Source organism: Choloepus didactylus, chromosome 4 (assembly GCF_015220235.1).
Source record: "Choloepus didactylus isolate mChoDid1 chromosome 4, mChoDid1.pri, whole genome shotgun sequence".
NCBI classification, from domain to species: domain Eukaryota; kingdom Metazoa; phylum Chordata; class Mammalia; order Pilosa; family Megalonychidae; genus Choloepus; species Choloepus didactylus.
In genome coordinates this window covers 174748377-174768307 of record NC_051310.1, presented here as the reverse complement: position 1 = coordinate 174768307, position 19931 = coordinate 174748377, and the positions used below count along the sequence as shown (strand labels likewise).

At 34.8% G+C, this 19931-nt stretch overlaps 1 protein-coding gene and 1 non-coding gene across 2 annotated transcripts in view; both read left to right on the top strand.

The window, feature by feature from the left end:
• The first annotated feature begins 3092 nt into the window (after nt 1-3092).
• Nucleotides 3093-19931, top strand: part of SEC23A (Sec23 homolog A, COPII coat complex component) — a 72702-nt gene continuing 55863 nt past the window's right edge. Inside the window, exons 1-8 of the mRNA XM_037834870.1 lie at nt 3093-3313; nt 4739-4796; nt 5014-5100; nt 6027-6263; nt 9842-9921; nt 10500-10644; nt 13673-13831; nt 14913-15028. Of these exons, the coding sequence (XP_037690798.1) occupies nt 3093-3313; nt 4739-4796; nt 5014-5100; nt 6027-6263; nt 9842-9921; nt 10500-10644; nt 13673-13831; nt 14913-15028 (1103 nt within the window). The remainder of the gene's footprint in view (nt 3314-4738; nt 4797-5013; nt 5101-6026; nt 6264-9841; nt 9922-10499; nt 10645-13672; nt 13832-14912; nt 15029-19931) is intronic.
• Nucleotides 6387-6521, top strand: LOC119533659. Its single transcript, XR_005216780.1, has one exon. It is a non-coding gene; the product is annotated as a small nucleolar RNA SNORA70 (small nucleolar RNA).

The window sequence follows — 19931 nt, the reverse complement described above, 5'->3', positions numbered from 1 at the left end:
TTTTTCAATTAGCTAGCTACAAAAGGGTAAAAATCATGTTTGATATACTAGATTGAAGTGACAATGCTTTCCTTTAAGTTCTCCCTGGAGTAAATGTTTAAAGTAGCCCCCACTGATTATAGATTGTGCTGAAAATGGGACATATCTTTAGAATGGTCTTTTATTTTATGTTTTTGTTAAAAGAAAAACTTTTCATGCAGTTTAAGATGTTACAGCTTTATTGCAACATCCCATTGGAAAGTAGAGGGAAGCTCCACCAAAGGAATGGAACGGAGAAGTTCATCTAGGTTAAGTGGAGAGGCAAGTGAGGAAATGTTCTATTTGGCTGGCATCGAGTTTACGTTTTACTTGGGGAGCTTTTACAAAGTGGGGAGCAAGGGGTTGTTTAGGAATGCAATGAGGAAATTAGTTGGCGATGAATATCTGGTTGTATTTAAATTTGGTCTTCTGGGCATGTTGGGCATTACAGGAATTAAATACTTTTATAGAAAGTAGAAACTTGTCATGGGGCTTGGCGCAGTCGTCTCCATGTTGGGCCTACTAGATTTTATTTATCATTTCATGCCACTTTTTTTTTTTTAAAGAATTACTAAAATGTTAAGTCTGCACCTTAATGTAGTGTATTAATAATGTTTATTTGGTTTTATATTTTTATGCAAATATATGCTAATATTGGGGGAGAGGGTGCTTGTTACATGATGCTATATTATGAGAAGGTAGTTTATAAAAGGACTTTATTTCAGATATGCCATTGTTGGACATGGGACCAAGCCTGGCAAATTTTGTACTAGAATTAAGTATTTTAAGATTGAGTGGTTCTTATCTTGGAAAGCTTAGGGTCAGAGAGGTGTTGTGCATGGCTATTCAGTTGGACCAGTGAAGAAGAAACAGGTGGGATTCTTCAAAATCCTATTGAAAGTGAGAATGTAAAATACTTAATGGGTGTGATTTAACTAGCAAGTGTGATCTTAGAGCAGAGAGGTTGAGAGGAAAAAGTGAGGAAGAGGGAGAATGGTGCTTAAATCACTCAGGTGATATGTAGGATGTCTTAATAAAAAGTAAGGATGGGGAGTTAAATCCAGCTTGTTAATTGACTGTAGAAACTTAAGCTTGGTTACAGCCTGTGTGTTAAGTGTCTTCATGTTAAGTCTCATGCAGACTTTCCCAACTAGGTTCCCTGAAGTAATTAAGCCCCAATGTCCTAAGGCAGTAGTTCTCAGGACCTTTTGTTCTCTTAAATATCATTGAGGATCCAAAGAGCTTTTGCTTATATTGGTTATATATTTTGACATTTACTGTATTAGAAATTGAAACCGAAAAAATTTTTAAATATTACTAATTTGTTAAAAACCTAAATCAATTGTTTTACAATAGATAGATGCATTTTAAATTATACATGCAATTACAATAATAAACAGAAAATGTCAGTTGCTTTATGTTCTGTGGAAATAATGGTAGGGATGACATAGTCCTAGAATTTATATTAACTTCTGTAGTGTGGACTGAATTTCTTTCCCAAAGGAGGTTGTTTCTCCTCTTTACTGCCTCCTGAGTTATATCTGAGGTTGGCATCTCCTAACTCCTCTTTGACTGTTCCAGATTCTTGTTCTGTCATTATTTCTCAAGCTCTTACCATCCTTCTCAAAGTTGTCTCCTGTTTTACCTTCAGGATAGTCTTTTCTTAACAAGTTTAATTTTTGGTTTCTTCTTCACTTCTTATCAATCGTTGAAAAACCAATGATGTTTTTTGATTAGTATAAACTTCTCTTGTCTCGAGACTCTGGCATGATAGGAAGAAATACAATGTTTTTTTTTTTTTCTTTAACTTTTATTATTTCTTTTAAAGAGGAAAAAGTCCTTAGCTAAAGAAGAGAAAGTCTTTTAGTGACTTGAGGTACTTAGATTTGCTAAACTTTGCTTTCTGTAATTTATATTATCAAAATCTATTCTACATTTTTTTTCTAAAATTAAAATTATTATTGTATCTAACATCTTTTTTTCAAATAATACCTTCCCTTGCTTCCTTTATATTTTAGAATTAGTCCCTCAACCTGCCATCAACTTCAACATCCATGTTGGCTCTTTTGGCATAATTCTTCATAACTTGATAATTCACCTCTCTGCTTTCTCGGTTAGAAATCTTTTGGCCATCCACATAGCACTTGAAACTCTTTTTCCTTTCAGACCTTTAAATTCTGCAATTTCATTCCATTACTTGCAGTTTGAGTGCATGAAATAGCCCTACTGACCAGGGAGGAAAGGTGACATCCCAGATAGATAGAGAGTAACGCGATGATGTCCCTTGGTACTGGTCCCTCCCCACAGCAACATCTACTTTCCCCTAGTAATGAACTTAAATTATTACACTGAAATGATAGCTCTCAACTTAGAGTTTAAAATGCTCTTATAAATTACACTGTTAAAAATGCTGTGAATTAAGTTTCTGCAAAAGAGGTTGATATGCATGTCATAGGGAATACCATTTATCAAACATCTTTATTGTGTCAAGAATAATCCTGTGTTTATATAACAAAATAATTATCTTTCTTAACCGGAAGTACCCAGTTTTTGAAAAATCTTTTTTGTTATGTACCCTTAAACATTCTCTTCTAGAAATTTTAGTGGAAACTTGACATTTTCTGGATAGAAAACCATATAGGTTTTAGAATTTTGTGTTTTTGATAATCTGTTTTTTGGAATAATGTAACTCATAAGGCTAATACGGGAAAATAAGATATAGATTCCCCGCCCTGCCCCATTTTTGGTTTTCTTTCTTATACGTCCTACAGTAAATAGGGTACTTAATAGTTTTTTGCTGTAGTTTTCAGGAGTGAATAACAAAAAATAAAATACCTCTCATTTGGTCTAATAGGCATTGAGTTCTTGAGAGTCATTAATTATTAATTCATTAATTATCAGTAGGGTTATTGTTGTTTGCTGATTTTTTCAGAGATTTATTTTTGGTTAGGATTTTCAGTGGGCTAATATTGCTAAAAGTGGGGGAAAATGCTTATTTTGAATCTTGTTAGTCTTCCTGGATTTTTTGTTAATATCTTTTTATTTTGTTACAGAAATAAAAAGCAAACTCTAAAATGACAACCTATCTGGAATTCATCCAACAAAATGAAGAACGAGATGGAGTCCGATTTAGTTGGAATGTTTGGCCATCAAGTCGACTAGAAGCTACGAGAATGGTTGTTCCAGTGGCAGCCCTATTTACACCACTGAAGGAGCGACCGGATTTGCCTCCTATTCAATACGAACCTGTTTTGTGTAGTAGGACCACTTGCCGTGCAGTTTTGAATCCTTTATGGTAATTAAAGATACAGAAAAAACTAATGTGGCAATATGAATTAAAAGATGTAGTTTCTTTATTCCTCATTTGCATGAAAGTGTCTTTTTTTGGTTTATGTTATTTTTTCAAATTTGGATAGTCAGAGAAACCAAAAGAGCAGTAAAATTTTAGGAACTTTTAGTGGTGAGTTGATAATGAACATAAAGAGACCAAATGTAAAAGTGCTACACATAAAAGTCATTAGATCCTACCAGTGTTCTCTGGTGCTGGCTCTGTAGTAGCCTAGCTTATGTCATTAGAAAAGTCAGATTCTAGTGTCATGGAGTTTGGAAAATGGGATTTCTTGATTCTCAGGAATCATCTTATTCTTTCCATTTCCTCTCCCCCTATCCAGTCTAGCAAATCTGGTCATTATGGATTTTGTCTCCGCTCAATCTTTGCTACTACCATCCTACTTCAAGAGACCACCACCTTTTTCTTGGACATTTTCAGCATCCTCCTCACTGATCTCCCTGTTTCCATTCTTGTCTTTCAGTAGTCCATTTACCCAGAAGCATGAGTTTTAAAACTAGGAATCTGATTATTACGCTCCTCTAATAGCTTCTTGTTATACCTGGAATGAAAAATCCAAACCCCTTATCACAACCTATAAAGCCCTACCTGATCTAGCCTCTGTCTATATTTCTGTCTTCATCTCAAATTATCCATTTTCCTTGTTCTTGTCTACATTATACCTTAACCATATTGCCCTCTTTCTGACTCTTGAACATACCAAACTTATCCCTTTACCTTGAAACTTAGGCATTCTTCCTCAATTGCTCGTTCCCCACATTTTCCTGTGACTGGATCCTTTTCATTTAGGTCATACCTCAACTGTCTGTTTAAAGAGGCTTTCCTTTAAAGTGGTCCTCCCAAACACATTCTGACATACAGTTTTGTTTTCTTTATTATCTCTGTCTAAAACTATCTTGTGTGTTTTATATATCTACTTTTCTATTGTCTGTCTTTCCTTTTTGGAATGTAAGCTCAATGAGAACAGGGACCTTTTCTGTTTTGTTCACTGCTGTATCACCAGTATCTAGAATAATGGCTGGTATACATTAGGCATTCAATAAACATCTTTTTGAAATGAATGGATAAATATTTTCTAGATCTGAGTGCAGAAATTACTAAAGTCATTTGAAGGAAAAAAATAGAATTATCTTAATTTTATTGTTAGTATTTGCTATATATTAAAAGCTATAATATGTTCACCATTTTGGTGAACTTGTATATGCTAAAAGCATGAATTAGATATTGGCAACTTTTAAAAATTCATGAGTTTTAAAGATCACATTGACAATTTAATGTTCATGTTTTAGAAGAAATTAATTTTATTGAAACAGTATTGTTGGAAAGTTGAATGAAATGTGAAATAATCTGTGTTTACTTTTCTTAAAACAGTCAAGTGGATTATCGAGCAAAACTCTGGGCTTGTAATTTTTGTTATCAAAGGAATCAGGTAAGAATACTCTCATTTAAGATGTTAATGCTATTATAATCTGGTCATGCGGAAAAGTGTATATTTAAAAATAAAGATAAAACACTTTAAATAAATAAAAATGCTTATTTAAAAAAATAATCAAATGATTGGGAAATAATTATTTTCAGTTTAAAATTTCATTACACTTTTTGGCTAATACACTGTTACAAATTTTTGTGTGTTTTTTTCTGTCTAGTTTCCACCTACTTATGCTGGTATATCTGAACTGAATCAACCTGCTGAACTTTTACCTCAGTTTTCTAGCATTGAATATGTAGTTCTGGTAAGAACATGAGATCAAATTTTAAAATTTTAAATATACTTCATACCAAAGTAATTGTTAAATTTAAATCTGTCATCCTTGATTCTTACACTGAATTGATGGAATATTTCCAAGGTAAAAGCTGTGAAGATCAATTTGAACAAGGTAAATTCTCTCTTGTGGTTATGATGGGTGGCCGGAGTACTGGGCATAGTGGAGTGATACGTTATATTGATTAAATCAATTAAGTATCAATCTTGCTTTGTAGTTGGAAGGTCAGTTCACAAATACTTAGTTAATGTGATGTTGGAACCTGTTGATGTATCCAAATCTAATTAATGAAATCATTCTTGCATTGGTTCTTGTTAGGAACATCATTTTTCTTCCCTTTCTCAACACCTTCACATTGTTGTCTGTATATTTTAGGTGTGAAAGTAAAAGGATATTTTGATAACTTTTATGAATGTTGTAGAGAAAACAGAATTGTGGTTCACTTGAGTCAGTCAGTAATTTATCCAGCTGGCCAGTTTCTAGTTCTCTGAAAATTGAGCTCAGGTTAAGATAATTAACTATTTTATAAAAATTACCTCACTATCTTTTTAAGCTATGTATTTGCTATTTTAGTATTTTAAAAGTTAAAGAATCCTTGTTAGAAGAAATAAAAGGTCACAGAATTACACAAAATAGGTGAAAGTCTTCTCTAGATAACTATACATGATATTTTAAAACTTGATTTTTCATTTAGTGATGATATGCCTTAGATATCTTTCCATGACAGTGTATATAACCTGCTTCATTTCTGAAATGGCTGTATTAGGATTTCATTGTATGGGTGTACTGTGAATTCTTTTATTAGTTCTCTGTTGTCCATCCTTTTATATTGTGCTGAAGTGTTACTACCTTTAAAATAAAAGCTTATAGTTTCTTTTATGATTTTTTTTAAAAAGCGTGGTCCTCAGATGCCTTTGATATTCCTGTATGTAGTTGATACTTGTATGGACGATGAAGATTTACAGGCCCTCAAAGAATCCATGCAGATGTCATTAAGTCTTTTACCACCTACAGCTTTGGTTGGACTTATTACTTTTGGGAGAATGGTGCAGGTTCATGAACTTGGATGTGAGGGCATTTCAAAAAGCTATGTCTTCAGAGGAACAAAAGATCTGTCTGCCAAACAACTGCAGGTAAATAACAAAAAAGGTAGTTCTACCCTGTCTGTCAGCCTCACTCTTCATTTGTTGCCATCAGTTTTCTTTCATTTGCCTTCACTTCATTTGCCCTTCTGGATCTTTAAAATGTAGAGTGATCTGCAGCCAATTAAGTTGACTGTTCTCCTCTCCCCCTGGTGTCCCAGTGTGCACTGGCTGCAGGCAGCAGCCTCCTTGGTAGTGTACGTAGCCTGTTGCTTGTATGGGTTTCCCTAATGGACCTTGAAGACAGCCCTTTCCTGTTGACCTGTGCCATCCCTAATCTAGGCTCCAGACAGGTATATGAGGTGCCTTTGGAAAGCCTCAGGGTACAGTAACCAGGGTCCACATTGGCCAAATCAGGTGTATTTGCACTAAGCTTTAAAACAAGGAACATGAGATTGAGGTGCTACAAAGGGCGAAGTTCAAGTTCTCTGGCTGCCAGAAAATCTGTATCTCCAAGAAGTGAGGCTTTACCAAATTTAATGCTGATGAATTCAAAGACATAGTGGCTGAGAAGCACCTCATCCTAGATGGTTGTGGGGTCAAATATATCCCCAATTGTGGCCACTTTAGACTTGTGAAGCTTGTGAAAACTTTGCCAGCATTGCCCTCACCTGACTTATGCTCACGAATAAACTACTTCCTGGCCATCTTTAAAAAAATTAGAGTGAAATTGATGGTATTTTACTAAAGAGTTGAAGGGCTTATAGAAGAGGCATGCTGAAGCTAGGAAAAAGCAACCACAGAATATGTGGCTTTTCATTCTTGACATGTCACTTAGGAACTAAACACTTTTATTATGCTTGCCAAAGGGAGATATTTTGAGGATTTGGGGAATTATTAATATATGAACTATGGGTGTGTGTGTGTGTATATATATATTTCTAACATTTTTTTTTTCATAAACTAGGACAACATTTTTGTCACTGGGATAAATGGAAACTTTATCTTCCAAGGCAAGGGAGTTATATGAGTTACATGTAGTGTACTAGAATCATCTGGGGAGATAGTTCAAAATCTTTTGTCTGCCAAGAGACTTTGCTAGACCATGAGAGAGCGAGTGAATGTGTGTTTGTATTGGGAGGTGGTGGAAGGGTAGGATTGTTCATGTAATTATTTTGAAAAAACTTTCTGGGTGATTCTGGTATAAACCCAGTTGGAACCATTACCCTAGGAGATGAAAGATAAGCCTGGTATAAAGTAGATGATATCAGACTTTCAGGGCATCAGGTAGCTCAAAATGAAAAAGAAGAAGAGAAGATCTTGAGGATTACTCTAATTTGAAGCTTGGAGACTGAGCAAGTAGTCTACAGTTAACTGTGATAGAATATACTGGAGGAATTTGCAAGCTTGGATCGAGAGGATGATGAACTCAGTTTAATAAAAATTGAGTTTTAGGTGCTTTGGGGATATCCAGATGGAGATGACTGGTAGATTGTTGGAGTTAAAAGTTTAGCTCCGAGGTTTGGGGGTTATTGTTATATAGGTTATGACTCAATTTTCTGAGAGTGAATGAGATCATCCAGAAGGAAGAGAAGACCAAGGATAGAATTTGCCTGACACATAAATGCCTGTGGGGCATTTGATAAAGAATCTGGAGACTGAAAGAGAATGAGACAGAAACTAGATGGAAATAGAAGACAGAGTGGCTAAGGAAGAAAACTTGAAGAAGGTGGTATCAGCACAGTGAATTGTTGAGGAGGGGAAGGGAGTTTAACCTTAGAATTTACTATTATATTTGATTATTAGTTCAACAGAAGGAAAAGTCACCTGGTTCAGCGGTGCTTTGGGGGAGATGAAGGACAGATTTTGGCATTTGAGCAGTGAGCAAGATTTAAGAAAGTGGAGAAAATTAAAGTCTGTGCTTTTGAAGTGATTTGTTGTTGAAGATGAGATATGAGATAGTGTGTGAGTTTGAGAGTACTGAGTTAAGAGGTTTACTTTAGGAGGAAGGATACTTGATTATTGTGTTTATACACAGAAGGGAAAGAGTCTAGAGAGAGAGAGAGTGAGATGAGGAATGAGGTTTAAGAAGATATGGTTGTAGGTTGGGGATTCCCTCAGGAGCACAGGAAGCAGAATACCTTGGAGAGGAGGAGCATTTATTTCCATGAGACAGAGAAAGTGAGCAAGTTTTAACCTCTGTGCCTTAGGTTTTTCATCTGTAAAATGGGGATAATAGTGACTACCTTACAAGGTGGTCAAGAGAATTATGTCAATTATGTATTTAAGTGTTTGCTATTATTAATGTGATTGTGAAATTATCAATTTATTTAAAGTGGTTTAATGTGAGTTCTGATTGTAGAGTACTTTTTTTTATTGAAGTTGTATAATGCATGCATAACACATCTTTCTTTTTGCAATAGAGAAGTGAATGCCCACAGGCTAAATTCTTTCCATTAAAAAGTTTTTAGTCTTCATTCTTAGTCCTAGATTTAAATCTCAGACTCTTCTAATTGTATGCCCTTGGATTGATCTCTTTGCTAGTTTTTTTCATCCTTCGTGAAAAGAGATAACCATTACCTGTTTCGCAAGGTTATTGTTAGTATTAAATGTAATGATGTAAGTGAAAATACTCAGTATAGAGTAAACCCTTATAAGACTTTGTAGCAAAACCTGATTAAAATCTTGCTTTGTCATTTACTAGTTATGTAATTGTAGGCAAGTTACGTAGCCTTTTTGAGTGTTAATTTTTATTTGTAAAGCAGAGATTAAGAAATTTACTTCGTTATTGTTTTGTGAGGAAATAGTACATATAAAGAGGTAAGCACAGAATCTGGGACATAGGAAGTTCTCAGTAAAAAGTTGCCATTCCTGCTAGCAATATAAGTAATATGATTCATTGATTTTTTTTCCTTTGCAAATCTTTAGACTTTCTGGTTTTTTGTGATATACTTTTATCCTTTTATAGTACTAAGCATTTCTGGATTCAGGTAAACTAGTAAAATGACATTATTTTCATGAGTCTAGAGAAGAATTCTGCGCACATCTAATTCAATGCAAAACTGACAGTTTAGTTAGGTATTAAGTCAGAAAATTAAGAAGTATAGACATGAGGTATGAGGGTACCTTGTAATCCCCCTTTATATGATTCCACCTCTCCATTATAGCACTTATTACAATTGTGATTTTATATTTATCTAATGATTTGATTAATTACTGTATGTTTCACTAGATTTTAATTTCCATGAGGGCAAGGACTATATTTTATTCATCATTGTATGCCTGGCACATAGCGGGTGCTTAAGTTGCTGAAAGGGAGGAATGAACACAAGTTAAGTAGTATGGGTATTCAAGTTACATAATAACTTATTTTGACTGTTGTTCGGTAATAAGCTCTTTCTGAGTAGTATCCTTCCTCTTACATACCACCTTGTACTCTCATCATGACTGTTTCATCCTGTTATTGTTATTGTTTACCTGACAGTCTCCCCCACTTTGCTTTCCGATGAAAGAGACCTTGTTTATTTTTGTGTTCTTAGAGGCTAACACAGCACTTTACACTTGATAAAAAGTTAATAATGCTTTGTAGAAGTAATTACATGGATTTCACACAAAGAATCTCTTTATAGGAAATGCTAGGACTCTCTAAAGTACCAGTTACCCAAGCAGCACGTGGTCCTCAGGTACAGCAGCCACCTCCTTCCAATAGGTAATAATTAAATATTCTTAATAATTGATAATTAAATAATTATTAAATTATTTGCTAATTAAATAATTATTAGATAGTAAATAACTATTCAAATAATAGGTAATAATTAAATTTCCAATAGGTAACAAACTATAATGGTTATAAGAATTTTGTAGTTCATGCAGCTGTTTTAAGCATCCTGTACCATTAACTTGAATGCAGGCATTCAGTGCTAGTATATTGTTAAATATTTTTATGATTATAAACAGATTGCATTAGTATCATTTTTCAGAGAGTTGAGGCAGAGTGATATCACTGAAATGGTTAATTTCTCATCATTATAACATGAGGAATTACTTTATGTGTTGATATATTTCTGGTTTTTTACTTTTAAGTTCAGAAAGACTTAATTTTTGTGGTTTGCGGGCAGCCAAGCAAAAATAGGCCCTCAAAAACTTTTCACACATAAGTTTAAGAACTGTTAGCCCACAGTGTATTCAAAGTATTTTTCTTCATTTTTTAGAAAGTGGACAATGTGTTTCTGAAACCCTCACCCACAAACATTTATAAAGGGATTTTTATTTAATTTTGTTTTGCAGATTCTTACAGCCAGTGCAGAAAATAGATATGAATCTCACAGATCTTCTGGGAGAACTTCAGAGAGACCCTTGGCCTGTACCTCAGGGAAAGAGACCTTTGCGTTCTTCTGGGGTGGCACTTTCCATAGCTGTAGGACTACTTGAGGTGGTGATGATGTCTTTTTTTGGGAACTTAAATGTGCATGCGTGTATGTGTGTGTGCCGAATGATATGTACAAGATAATGTTGAGTGAAAAAATCAGGTCAGAGAACAGTGATTGTATGAATTTGTTTATGCAAAGTTATCTACAGTATACTTTTGTTTATAGGGAAGATTCTGGAGGGATGTTCACCCATGTATTAACAGTGATGAGATTTGGGGAATTTTACTTTTAAGTAGAATTTGAATTTTTTTACATTACACATATCTCTATAATTAGAAAAGAGAGTTTTAAAAAAAATGTTTTTTAAAAATTTGAAATAATATGACTTACAGAAAAGATGAAAGTACTGTGTAAATAACATTTTTTTCCTGAACTATTTGAGATAAATTTGCTGGCTTGATGTTCCTAACCCCTGAATACTTTACTTGTGATTCTTACAAACCAGGACATTCTCCTACATAGTCACAATAAAACTATTAAAATCAGTATATTAACAATGATACATTACTACCATCTAATACTCAGACTTCATTCAAGTTTTGCCAGTTGTCCCAATAATTTCCTTTCCTAAAAGGATTTAGTTCAGAGTTATGTGTTATATTCAGTGGTTACCTCTGTTTAGTCTCCTATCTGGAACAGTTCCTCAATCTTCCTTGACTTTCATAGAAAACCTTGACTGCTTGAAGATTCAGGTCAGTTATTTTGTAGAATATCCCTCAATTTGGGTTTGTCTGATGTATCCTCATTAGATTTAGGTCTCATATCATTGGGAGGAATATCACTCGACTTGACTTGAGATAGCTCAGCCACTGAAGCTTTATTTTGTTTCATTTCTTTTTCCCCTTTTGGTCAAGATGGCATTCTCAATCCCATGATGCCAGAGCCAGGCTCATCCCTGGGAGTCATGTCCCACATAGCAGGGAGGGCAGTGAGTTTATTTGCAGAGTTGGCTGAGAGAAAGCAGCCACATCTGAGCAACAAAAGAGGTTCTCTGGGATGACTCCTTTTTTTTTAATGCGATTTTATTGAGATATATTCACATACCGTACAGTCACCCAAAGTGTACAATCAGTTGTTCACAGTATAATCACATAGTTGTCATTCATCACCATGATTTTTTGAATATTTTTATTACTCCAGAAAATTAGAATAAGAATAAAAATAAAAGTAAAAAAGAATACCCAAAACATCTCATATTCCTTTCCTCCCCTATTATTCCTTTACTTTTTGTCCCCCTTTTTTCTACTCATTTGTTCATACACTGGATAAATGGAGTGTGAGCCACAAAGTTTTCACAATCACACAGTCACACCGTATAAACTGCATAGTTACATGATCGTTTTTAAGAATCAAGGGTACTGGATTGTAGTTCAACAGTTTCAGGTATTTCCTTCTAGCTATTATAATAAACTAAAAACTAAAAAGGGATATCTAAATAATGCATAAGAATATTCTTCAGAATGACCTCTCAACTCCATTTGAGATCTCTCAGCCACTGAAACTTTATTTTGTTTCATTTCTCTTCCCCTTTTGGTCAGGAAAGCTTTCTCAATCCTACAATGCCGGGTCCAGGCTCATTCCTGGGAGTCATGTCCCATGTTGCCAGAGAGATTTACACCCCTGGGAATCATGTCCCCTGTAGAGGGGAGGGCAGTGAATTTACCTGCCGAGTTGGCTTAGAGAGAGGGGCCACATCTGAGCAACAAAAGAGGTTCTCTGGGGGTGACTGTTAGACACCATTATAAGTAGGCTTAGCTTGATTGGTAATTTGAGTGGGTATGGAAGTCTAAGTTCAAAGTAATCTTCACTTGGATTTTTGAGCAATTCCTCCCCAGTATTCTAATATATAATTTATTGATGATAATTATAATTTTATTTAGTCTCAGTTTGTTCCTTTTTAGAAAACTTATTATTTCCACTAGACATTTTTAGAATGTTCTCTAACTTTAGAAGATCTGAAATTTCATTAGGCTGTGTTTAGGCTAATTTTTTTTTTTTTCATTTATTATGTTTGTTTTTTAGAGGCCTGTTCATTTGGAAGACTCCTACCATTATTTAGCTTAATTTTTTTGGCTTCTTTTCTTTCTTTTTTTGTCTTTTTAATTCTGTACTCAGATTGATGATGGACCTCCATGTCTCTTTATTATTTTCCTCATGGCTTTCTTTTTTTTTTTTGCTTTTTGCTCCTGTTTCTGGGAGATTTCCTCAACTTTATTTTCCATATCTTTAACTTGGTCTTCAGCCATGCTTTTCATCTCATCACTTGAGGTTTTTTTCATTTTGCAGTGAAATTTTTAATTTCGGAATCTCTAGAGAGTTGTCATATTTGTTGTGATATCCACTGTAATATGTGCTCTGTTCTGCATCTCTCAGTCCCCAACTTCTATACTAAGAACCTTCTGTAGGGAAATGGTCTACTTTCTACAGAGAGTATTTCTTAGGAATGGCTGATAGCAAAATTCTTTTGTGAATCCAATCCAATCTGTTTTTTGGATTCCTCAGAATTTCTGGTCTATTGATAGCAGTCTTTCTTGTTTTTTATTGTTGTAGTTTTGTTTTTTAAACAATACCTTTTCTCATTTCACTGGGATCTTGGGAGAAAAGTGAAGTAGACTGGCATACTCAATCCCTTATCTGGAACCAGAAGTATTAGCCATACTTATGTTTTAAACATAGATCCAAACCAAAACAACAGAAGAAGATGCCCTCTCTTTCTTCCTCCTGTCTCTGCTCTTCTAATCTGGAGCTAGTTAGCTAGAAGGAGAAATGTCCTGGTTTATAAGGATCAGTTTATAGATTATTTTACAATTAGGAACACACCATTTAGAATAGAATTTTGAAAAAAGGTATTCAAGTTTTATTTCCTTGTTTATAAATTTCATTTTAAGTGTTTGATTATTTTATTTCTTGAGAAATGTGTACATTTCTATATTCCTCTTTTCTAGAAAGAATGTATCAAAATTCATTGTTAGAAATGTATCTTCATATACTTTCCTTTGAGCTGTTTTTGACAGTCACTTTTCCCAATAGTGTACTTTTCCCAACACTGGTGCTCGGATCATGATGTTCATTGGTGGTCCAGCAACTCAGGGACCTGGAATGGTGGTTGGAGATGAATTGAAGATACCTATAAGGTCATGGCATGACATTGAAAAAGATAATGCCAAATATGTTAAAAAGGGAACTAAGGTAATTATGTTTTTTTTTTTTTTTTAAGTCTTTTTGATTTATTAGAAGATAAGTATTCATTTGATGGGAAAGGAAGCATTAAAGTATTTTGTCATAGGAATATGATGTGAAGTCACATACTTTGGCTGTGATTCAGATTTGGAGAAATGTTCTCTTTTTTTTTTTCTTGATAACTGAAGTTAAAATTTTTCTTGCTTTAAACATTTAAAAACTTGATAGTGTAGGTATCAATAGGCATTTCCTTGAAGATTACTCCTCAGGAAAGGTGTCTTGAGGTTTCCGGTTTCCATTTCCAAGAGGCTGTCCTTAACAGTTCCTCTCTATATGTATATTGTTCAAGTTTGAATAGTCCATCAGTCTCTCCTGAGTTGTTCTGTGTTCATGGAACCTAACTTTTTTGTGGGTTTTGTTGTACAAATACATTTTCACCAGTGTTGATTCTTGACACTTGTGTTTATTCTACTAGCTAATGTCCCTGTTAAATTTTTTAATCCTCTAGGGTTCACAATATTAGCTTAGTTGTGCTATATAATCTCATATTTCTTTTTGGTAGCCATTTTATTATATTATTTAAATGAATTAATGACAGATAATTTCTGTCATAATTAGTGGATACTTTTTTCTGTGCACTGATTTTTCTTTTGGGCTTGGAATTTTTCTTGGTTAGATCTTCAAAAAAAAGTTTTAGATTTGCTTATCTTGTTTTTGTTTTCGTCTGTATTTTCAGGTGTTTTTGTTACATGGGTGTGGGTTTAACTAGGAAAAGGAGTTCTGTACTCTTGCTCTACCATGTTTACATGTGAAGAACAAGATGTTCAGTATGCTTTTCTTCAAGTTTAGAGTAATTTAGGGGTTTATCTAGAAAGAGTGGCTTGTAAAGAAAACGATGTGAAAATATCAGACTTACAGAATTTATTGTAGCATTTTATGAGATAGAAAATTAAATAAGAACAAATCATATGCAAATTATGATGGTTCTTTCAGTCTTTCTTAGATAATTTTGATATGTTAATGGAAAATGATTTTTAGGATGATTAAGGATGTGCATTACTTTGATTTAAATTAAAAATTTTTTTCGTAGCATTTTGAAGCGTTGGCTAATCGAGCTGCCACAACGGGTCATGTTATTGATATCTATGCATGCGCATTAGATCAGACAGGTCTCCTGGAGATGAAATGCTGTCCCAACCTTACTGGGTACGTACTGAAATTTTTACAATTATAAACCATACAGCAGGAGTAATGACAGTTTAGGGAAAAAAAAAATCAGTCATCATCCTACCATTTCAGGGCAACAACTATTACCAGTTTTTTTTGGGTTTTTTTGTTTTTTTTAAACTTTATTTTGGAAAACTTTCAAATTACAGGACAGTTACAAAAATAATACAAACCCCATATAGACAACTCTAATAAATCCCCCTACCACTGGAAACCCAGAACCACCAATTTTAACATTTTACCACTTCTGCCATATCATTCTGTTTATCTGTCTATCAATCTGTCATTCTGTCTACCTACCTATCCATTATGTCTGCCTGCCTATCTGTTTATCCATGTATCTATCCATTTTTTGAACACTTGAGTGCATGTTGCAGACATCACACTCCTTGAACGTTTATTACCATCATGTACATTTCCTAAGAACAAGGATGTTCACTTACATAACCATTCTATAAATGCAGTTATCAAGTTTAAGAAATTTAACACTGACATAAAGCTTACAGTCTATATTTCAGTTTTTTCATATGTCCCCCAAATATCCTTTTGGGTCCCATCTCCTCCCGTATTAGGTTCTATCCAGGATCACATATTGCTTTTTAATTGTCATTGTCTCTTTAGTTTGCCCATTCTTTTTTAAAAATTTGGTAAATATATACAACATAAACTTTCCCATCTCAGCCACTCCCAAGCACTCCCCATATTCCCTGTCCCCATCCCCTCTCCCACCCTACCCTTTGCTGCCTGTATTCTAATTTCTGTCTCTGTGAGTTTATGTATTTTCTTATATTTTCTTTGCAGTTATTATGGGGCTTAAAGTTAACATCCTAGATCCATAACACTCTTGTTTGCTTAGATTTCTATCTAAGCAACTTAATTTCAGTGGTATACACAAACTGCTCCCATATCCCTCTGTCCCCCGACCTTTATGCAATTTTTGTCACAAATTGCATGTTTATACGTTGAGTCCAAAACTACAGTTTTGTCATTACATTTTATGCATTTGCCATTTTAGATCTTGTAGGAAGTAAAATGTAGAGTTATAAAGCAAAAACACAATAGTACTGGCTTTTTTATTATCATGTCATTACCCTTACTGGAGATCCTTATTTCTTCATGTGGCATCAATCTATTGTTTACTGCCCTTTCCTTTGAGCTTGTAGGATGCTCTTTAGCATCATTTGAGGACTGTTCTAATGGTGATCAGCTCCCTCAACTTTTGTTTATCTGGATATGTCTTAATCTCACCTTCAGTTTAAAAGACAGTTTTTCCTGATACAAAATTCTTGGTTGGCAGTTGATTGTTTGCTTTTAGGGCCAGCTTTTGGGTAGCTTTCTTCTTGATTTGCCACTCACCCTGAGCTTTGGGAAAGGTGTTTATGTCAGTTCTTGCTGGTTGTTCAAAGTTTCTGTGGGGTTACAGAGCCCTGAAGAGTCTTACTCTGCCATCTTGATTGGGGTGGGGTTCTGTTAACAGTTTTTGATATTCCTTTCAGTAAAGCTCACTTCAAAAATTTTCCTAAAATACAGTTATAAAAGAGCAAGTTCTTTTAGAACAGCTACATTTGATACTCCAGTCATTATTTTTTTTTTAGCAACGTTGTTGAGACATAATTTACATACCTTAAAATTTACCAATTCAGTGGTTTCTTGTATGTTCACAGGTTGAGCAACCATCACCATAATAATGTTACCTCAAAAAGAAACTTCTTACCCATTAGCAGTTACTCTCCATTCCTCCCTCCATACCTCCTCCCCAACTTGTAGTCCTAGGTAATTACTAATCTTCTTTCTGTCTATAGATTTGCCAATTCTGGACATTTCATATAAATGTAATATGTGTCTTTTGTGACTGGCTTCTTTCATTTAACATAATGTTTTTCAGGCTTTTCCATGTCATAGCATGTACTAGTATTTCATTTCTTTTTATTGCTGAAAAAAAAGTGAGGAAGGAGTCCAACTTCATGCAAAAATATTCCATTGTATGTGTTTGCCAAATTTTGTTCAGCCATTCATCAATTGATGAATCAGTGATGGCTCAAATGATGAATCATCAATGGCTGTTTTGTTTCCACATTTTGGCTATGTTGAGTGAAGCGGTTTTGAACATCATCTGCAGGTTTTTGCATGGACATATGCTTTTGTTTCTCTTTGGTATAGACCTAGGAATGGAATTGTTGGATTATATGGTAACTCAAACTGTTTTTCAAAGCAAGCTGCACCTCTAGCAATGTCTGATGGTTCCAGTTTGTCCACATCTTTGCCAACACCTGTTGTTTTTTTTTTTAATTCAGTTTTATAGAGATATAGTCACATATCATACAATCACCCATGATGTACAATTAACTGTTCACAGTACCATTATGTAGTTGTGTATTCATCACCCCAATCTATTTTTGAACATTTTCTTTATACCAGAAAGAATAAAAATAGGAATAAAAAATAAAAGTAAAAAAGAACACCCAAATCATCCCCCTCATCTCACCCTATTTTTCATTTAGTTTTTGGCCCCATTTTTCTACTAGTCCATCCATACACTGGTTAAAGGGAGTGTTACCCACAGGTTTTTACAATCACACTGTCACCCCTTGTAAGCTGCGTAGTTACACAATTGTCTTCAAGATTCAAGGCTACTGGGTTGCAGTTTGTAGTTTCTGGTATTTACTGCTAGCTATTTCAATACACTAAAACCTAAAAAGGGGTATCTATATAGTGCATAAGAATGCCCACCATGGTGATCTCTTGACTCCATTTGAAATCTCTTAGCCAGTGAAACTTTATTTTGTTTCATTTTGCTTCCCCCTTTTGGTCAAGAAGATGTTCTCAGTCCCACGATGCTGGGTCCAGGCTCATCCCTGGGCATCATATCCTGGGAGTCAGGTCTCATGTAGTGGGGAGGGCAGTAAGTTACCTGCCGAGGCCAATACCTGTTTTTGTCTGTCTTTTTGATTATAGCCATCCTAGTGGATGTGAAGTGATATATATTTTTTTTTGTTAGAGAAGTTGTGGGTTTACAAAACAATCGTATATAAAATACATGATTCCCATATACTAACCCACCCCCAACACCTTGCTTTGGTGTGCAACGTTGGTCACAACTGATGATAGCATTTTTAAAAAATAATTGTACTTTTTCTTCAATAGAGATTACCTTTGTTACAATTGATGAAGGATTATTAAAATTGTACTGTTATCTATTATGCATAATTTTCATTAGGTTTATTTTTTTCCCAACTATTACCCTATTATTAACACCTTGTATTAGTGTCATACGTTTGTTGTAATACATGAAAGGGCATTCTTGTACTGTTAACTAATCCGTTCTCCACATTAGGGTTCGCTGTCCTGTCCAGTCCTATGTTTTATCATTTGCTTTTTTTTAATGTGATTTTATTGAGATATAATCACATAACATACAATCATTCAAAGTGTATGATCAGTTGTGCACAGTATCGTCATATAGTTGTGCTTTAATCGCCGCTATCACACTTTGAACATTTTCATTACTCCAAAAAATAAAATTAAAATTAAATAATATCCAAAACATCCCATTCCCCTTCTCCCCCCGTTGTTCATTTACTTTTTTTACCACAGTTTAATTGAGATATGTTTATACACCCTACAGTCTTCCACAGTGTACGGTTTTTCACGGCACCATTATACAGTTGTGCATTCATCAACAGAATCAATTGTTGAACCTTTTCCTTACTCCAAAATAAAAATGAAAGCAAAAAATAACATCTAAATCTTTCCATCCCCTCCATCCCACCCTATTCTTCATCTAATTTTTGTCCCCATTTTCCCACTCATCTGTCCGGTCACTGGATAAGGGAGTGCAAGCTGCAAAGTTTTCACAATCGTACAGTCCCACTGTGCAATCTGCAAAGTTATATAATCGTCTTCAGGAATCAGAGTCACTGGGTTGCAGTTCGACAGCTTCAGTTATTTCCCTTTAGCCATTCCAACACACTAAAAACTAATGGGTGATATCTATATAGTGCATAAGAATATCCTTCAGAGTGACCTCTTGACTCCATTTGAAATCTCTCAGCCACTGGAACCTTATTTTGTTTCATCTCTCTTCCCCCTTTTGGTCAAGAAGATCCTCTCAGTCCCACAGTGCTGGGTCATTTCCCGCATTGCCAGGGGGATTTACACTCTGGGAGTCATGACTCACATAGAGGGGAGGGTGGTGAGTTTACCTGCTGAGTGTGCTTAGAAAGAGAGAGGGCCACATCTGAGCAACAAAGAGGCTCTCTGAGGGGGACTCCTAAGCACAATTATAAGTGGGCTTAGCCTCTCCCTTGCAACAACTAGTCTTGCAAGGGAAAGCCTCCAGATTGAGAGCTCGGCCCACTAAATTGCTTTACCCATTTTTTAATTGGGCTTTTTGCCTTATTATTGTTGAATTGTAGGATTTCTTTATATATTCTGGATATTAAACCCTTATCAGATATGTGGTTTCCAAATATTTTCTCCTGTTGAGTAGGTTCTCTTTTCACTTTTGTGACAAGTTCCTTGAAAACACAAAAGTTTTTAATTTTGAGGAGCTCCCATTTATCTATTTCTTCTTTCATTTCTTGTGCTTTGGGTGTAAAACCTAAGAAACCATTGCCTACCACAAGATCCTGAAGATGGCTTCCCTACATTTTGTTCTAAGTGTTTTATACTCATGGTTCTCATGTTAGGGTCTTTGACCATGTTAATTTAATTTTTGTAAATCATGTGAGAAAGGTATCCTGTTTCATTCATTTGCATATGGATATATAATTCTCCCAACACTCCTTGTTGAAGAGGCTATTCTTACCCAGTTGAGTGGACTTGGCAGCCTTGTCAAAAATCAGTTGGCTACTATCTCTCTAACTAAGTCAACTTGGCGGGT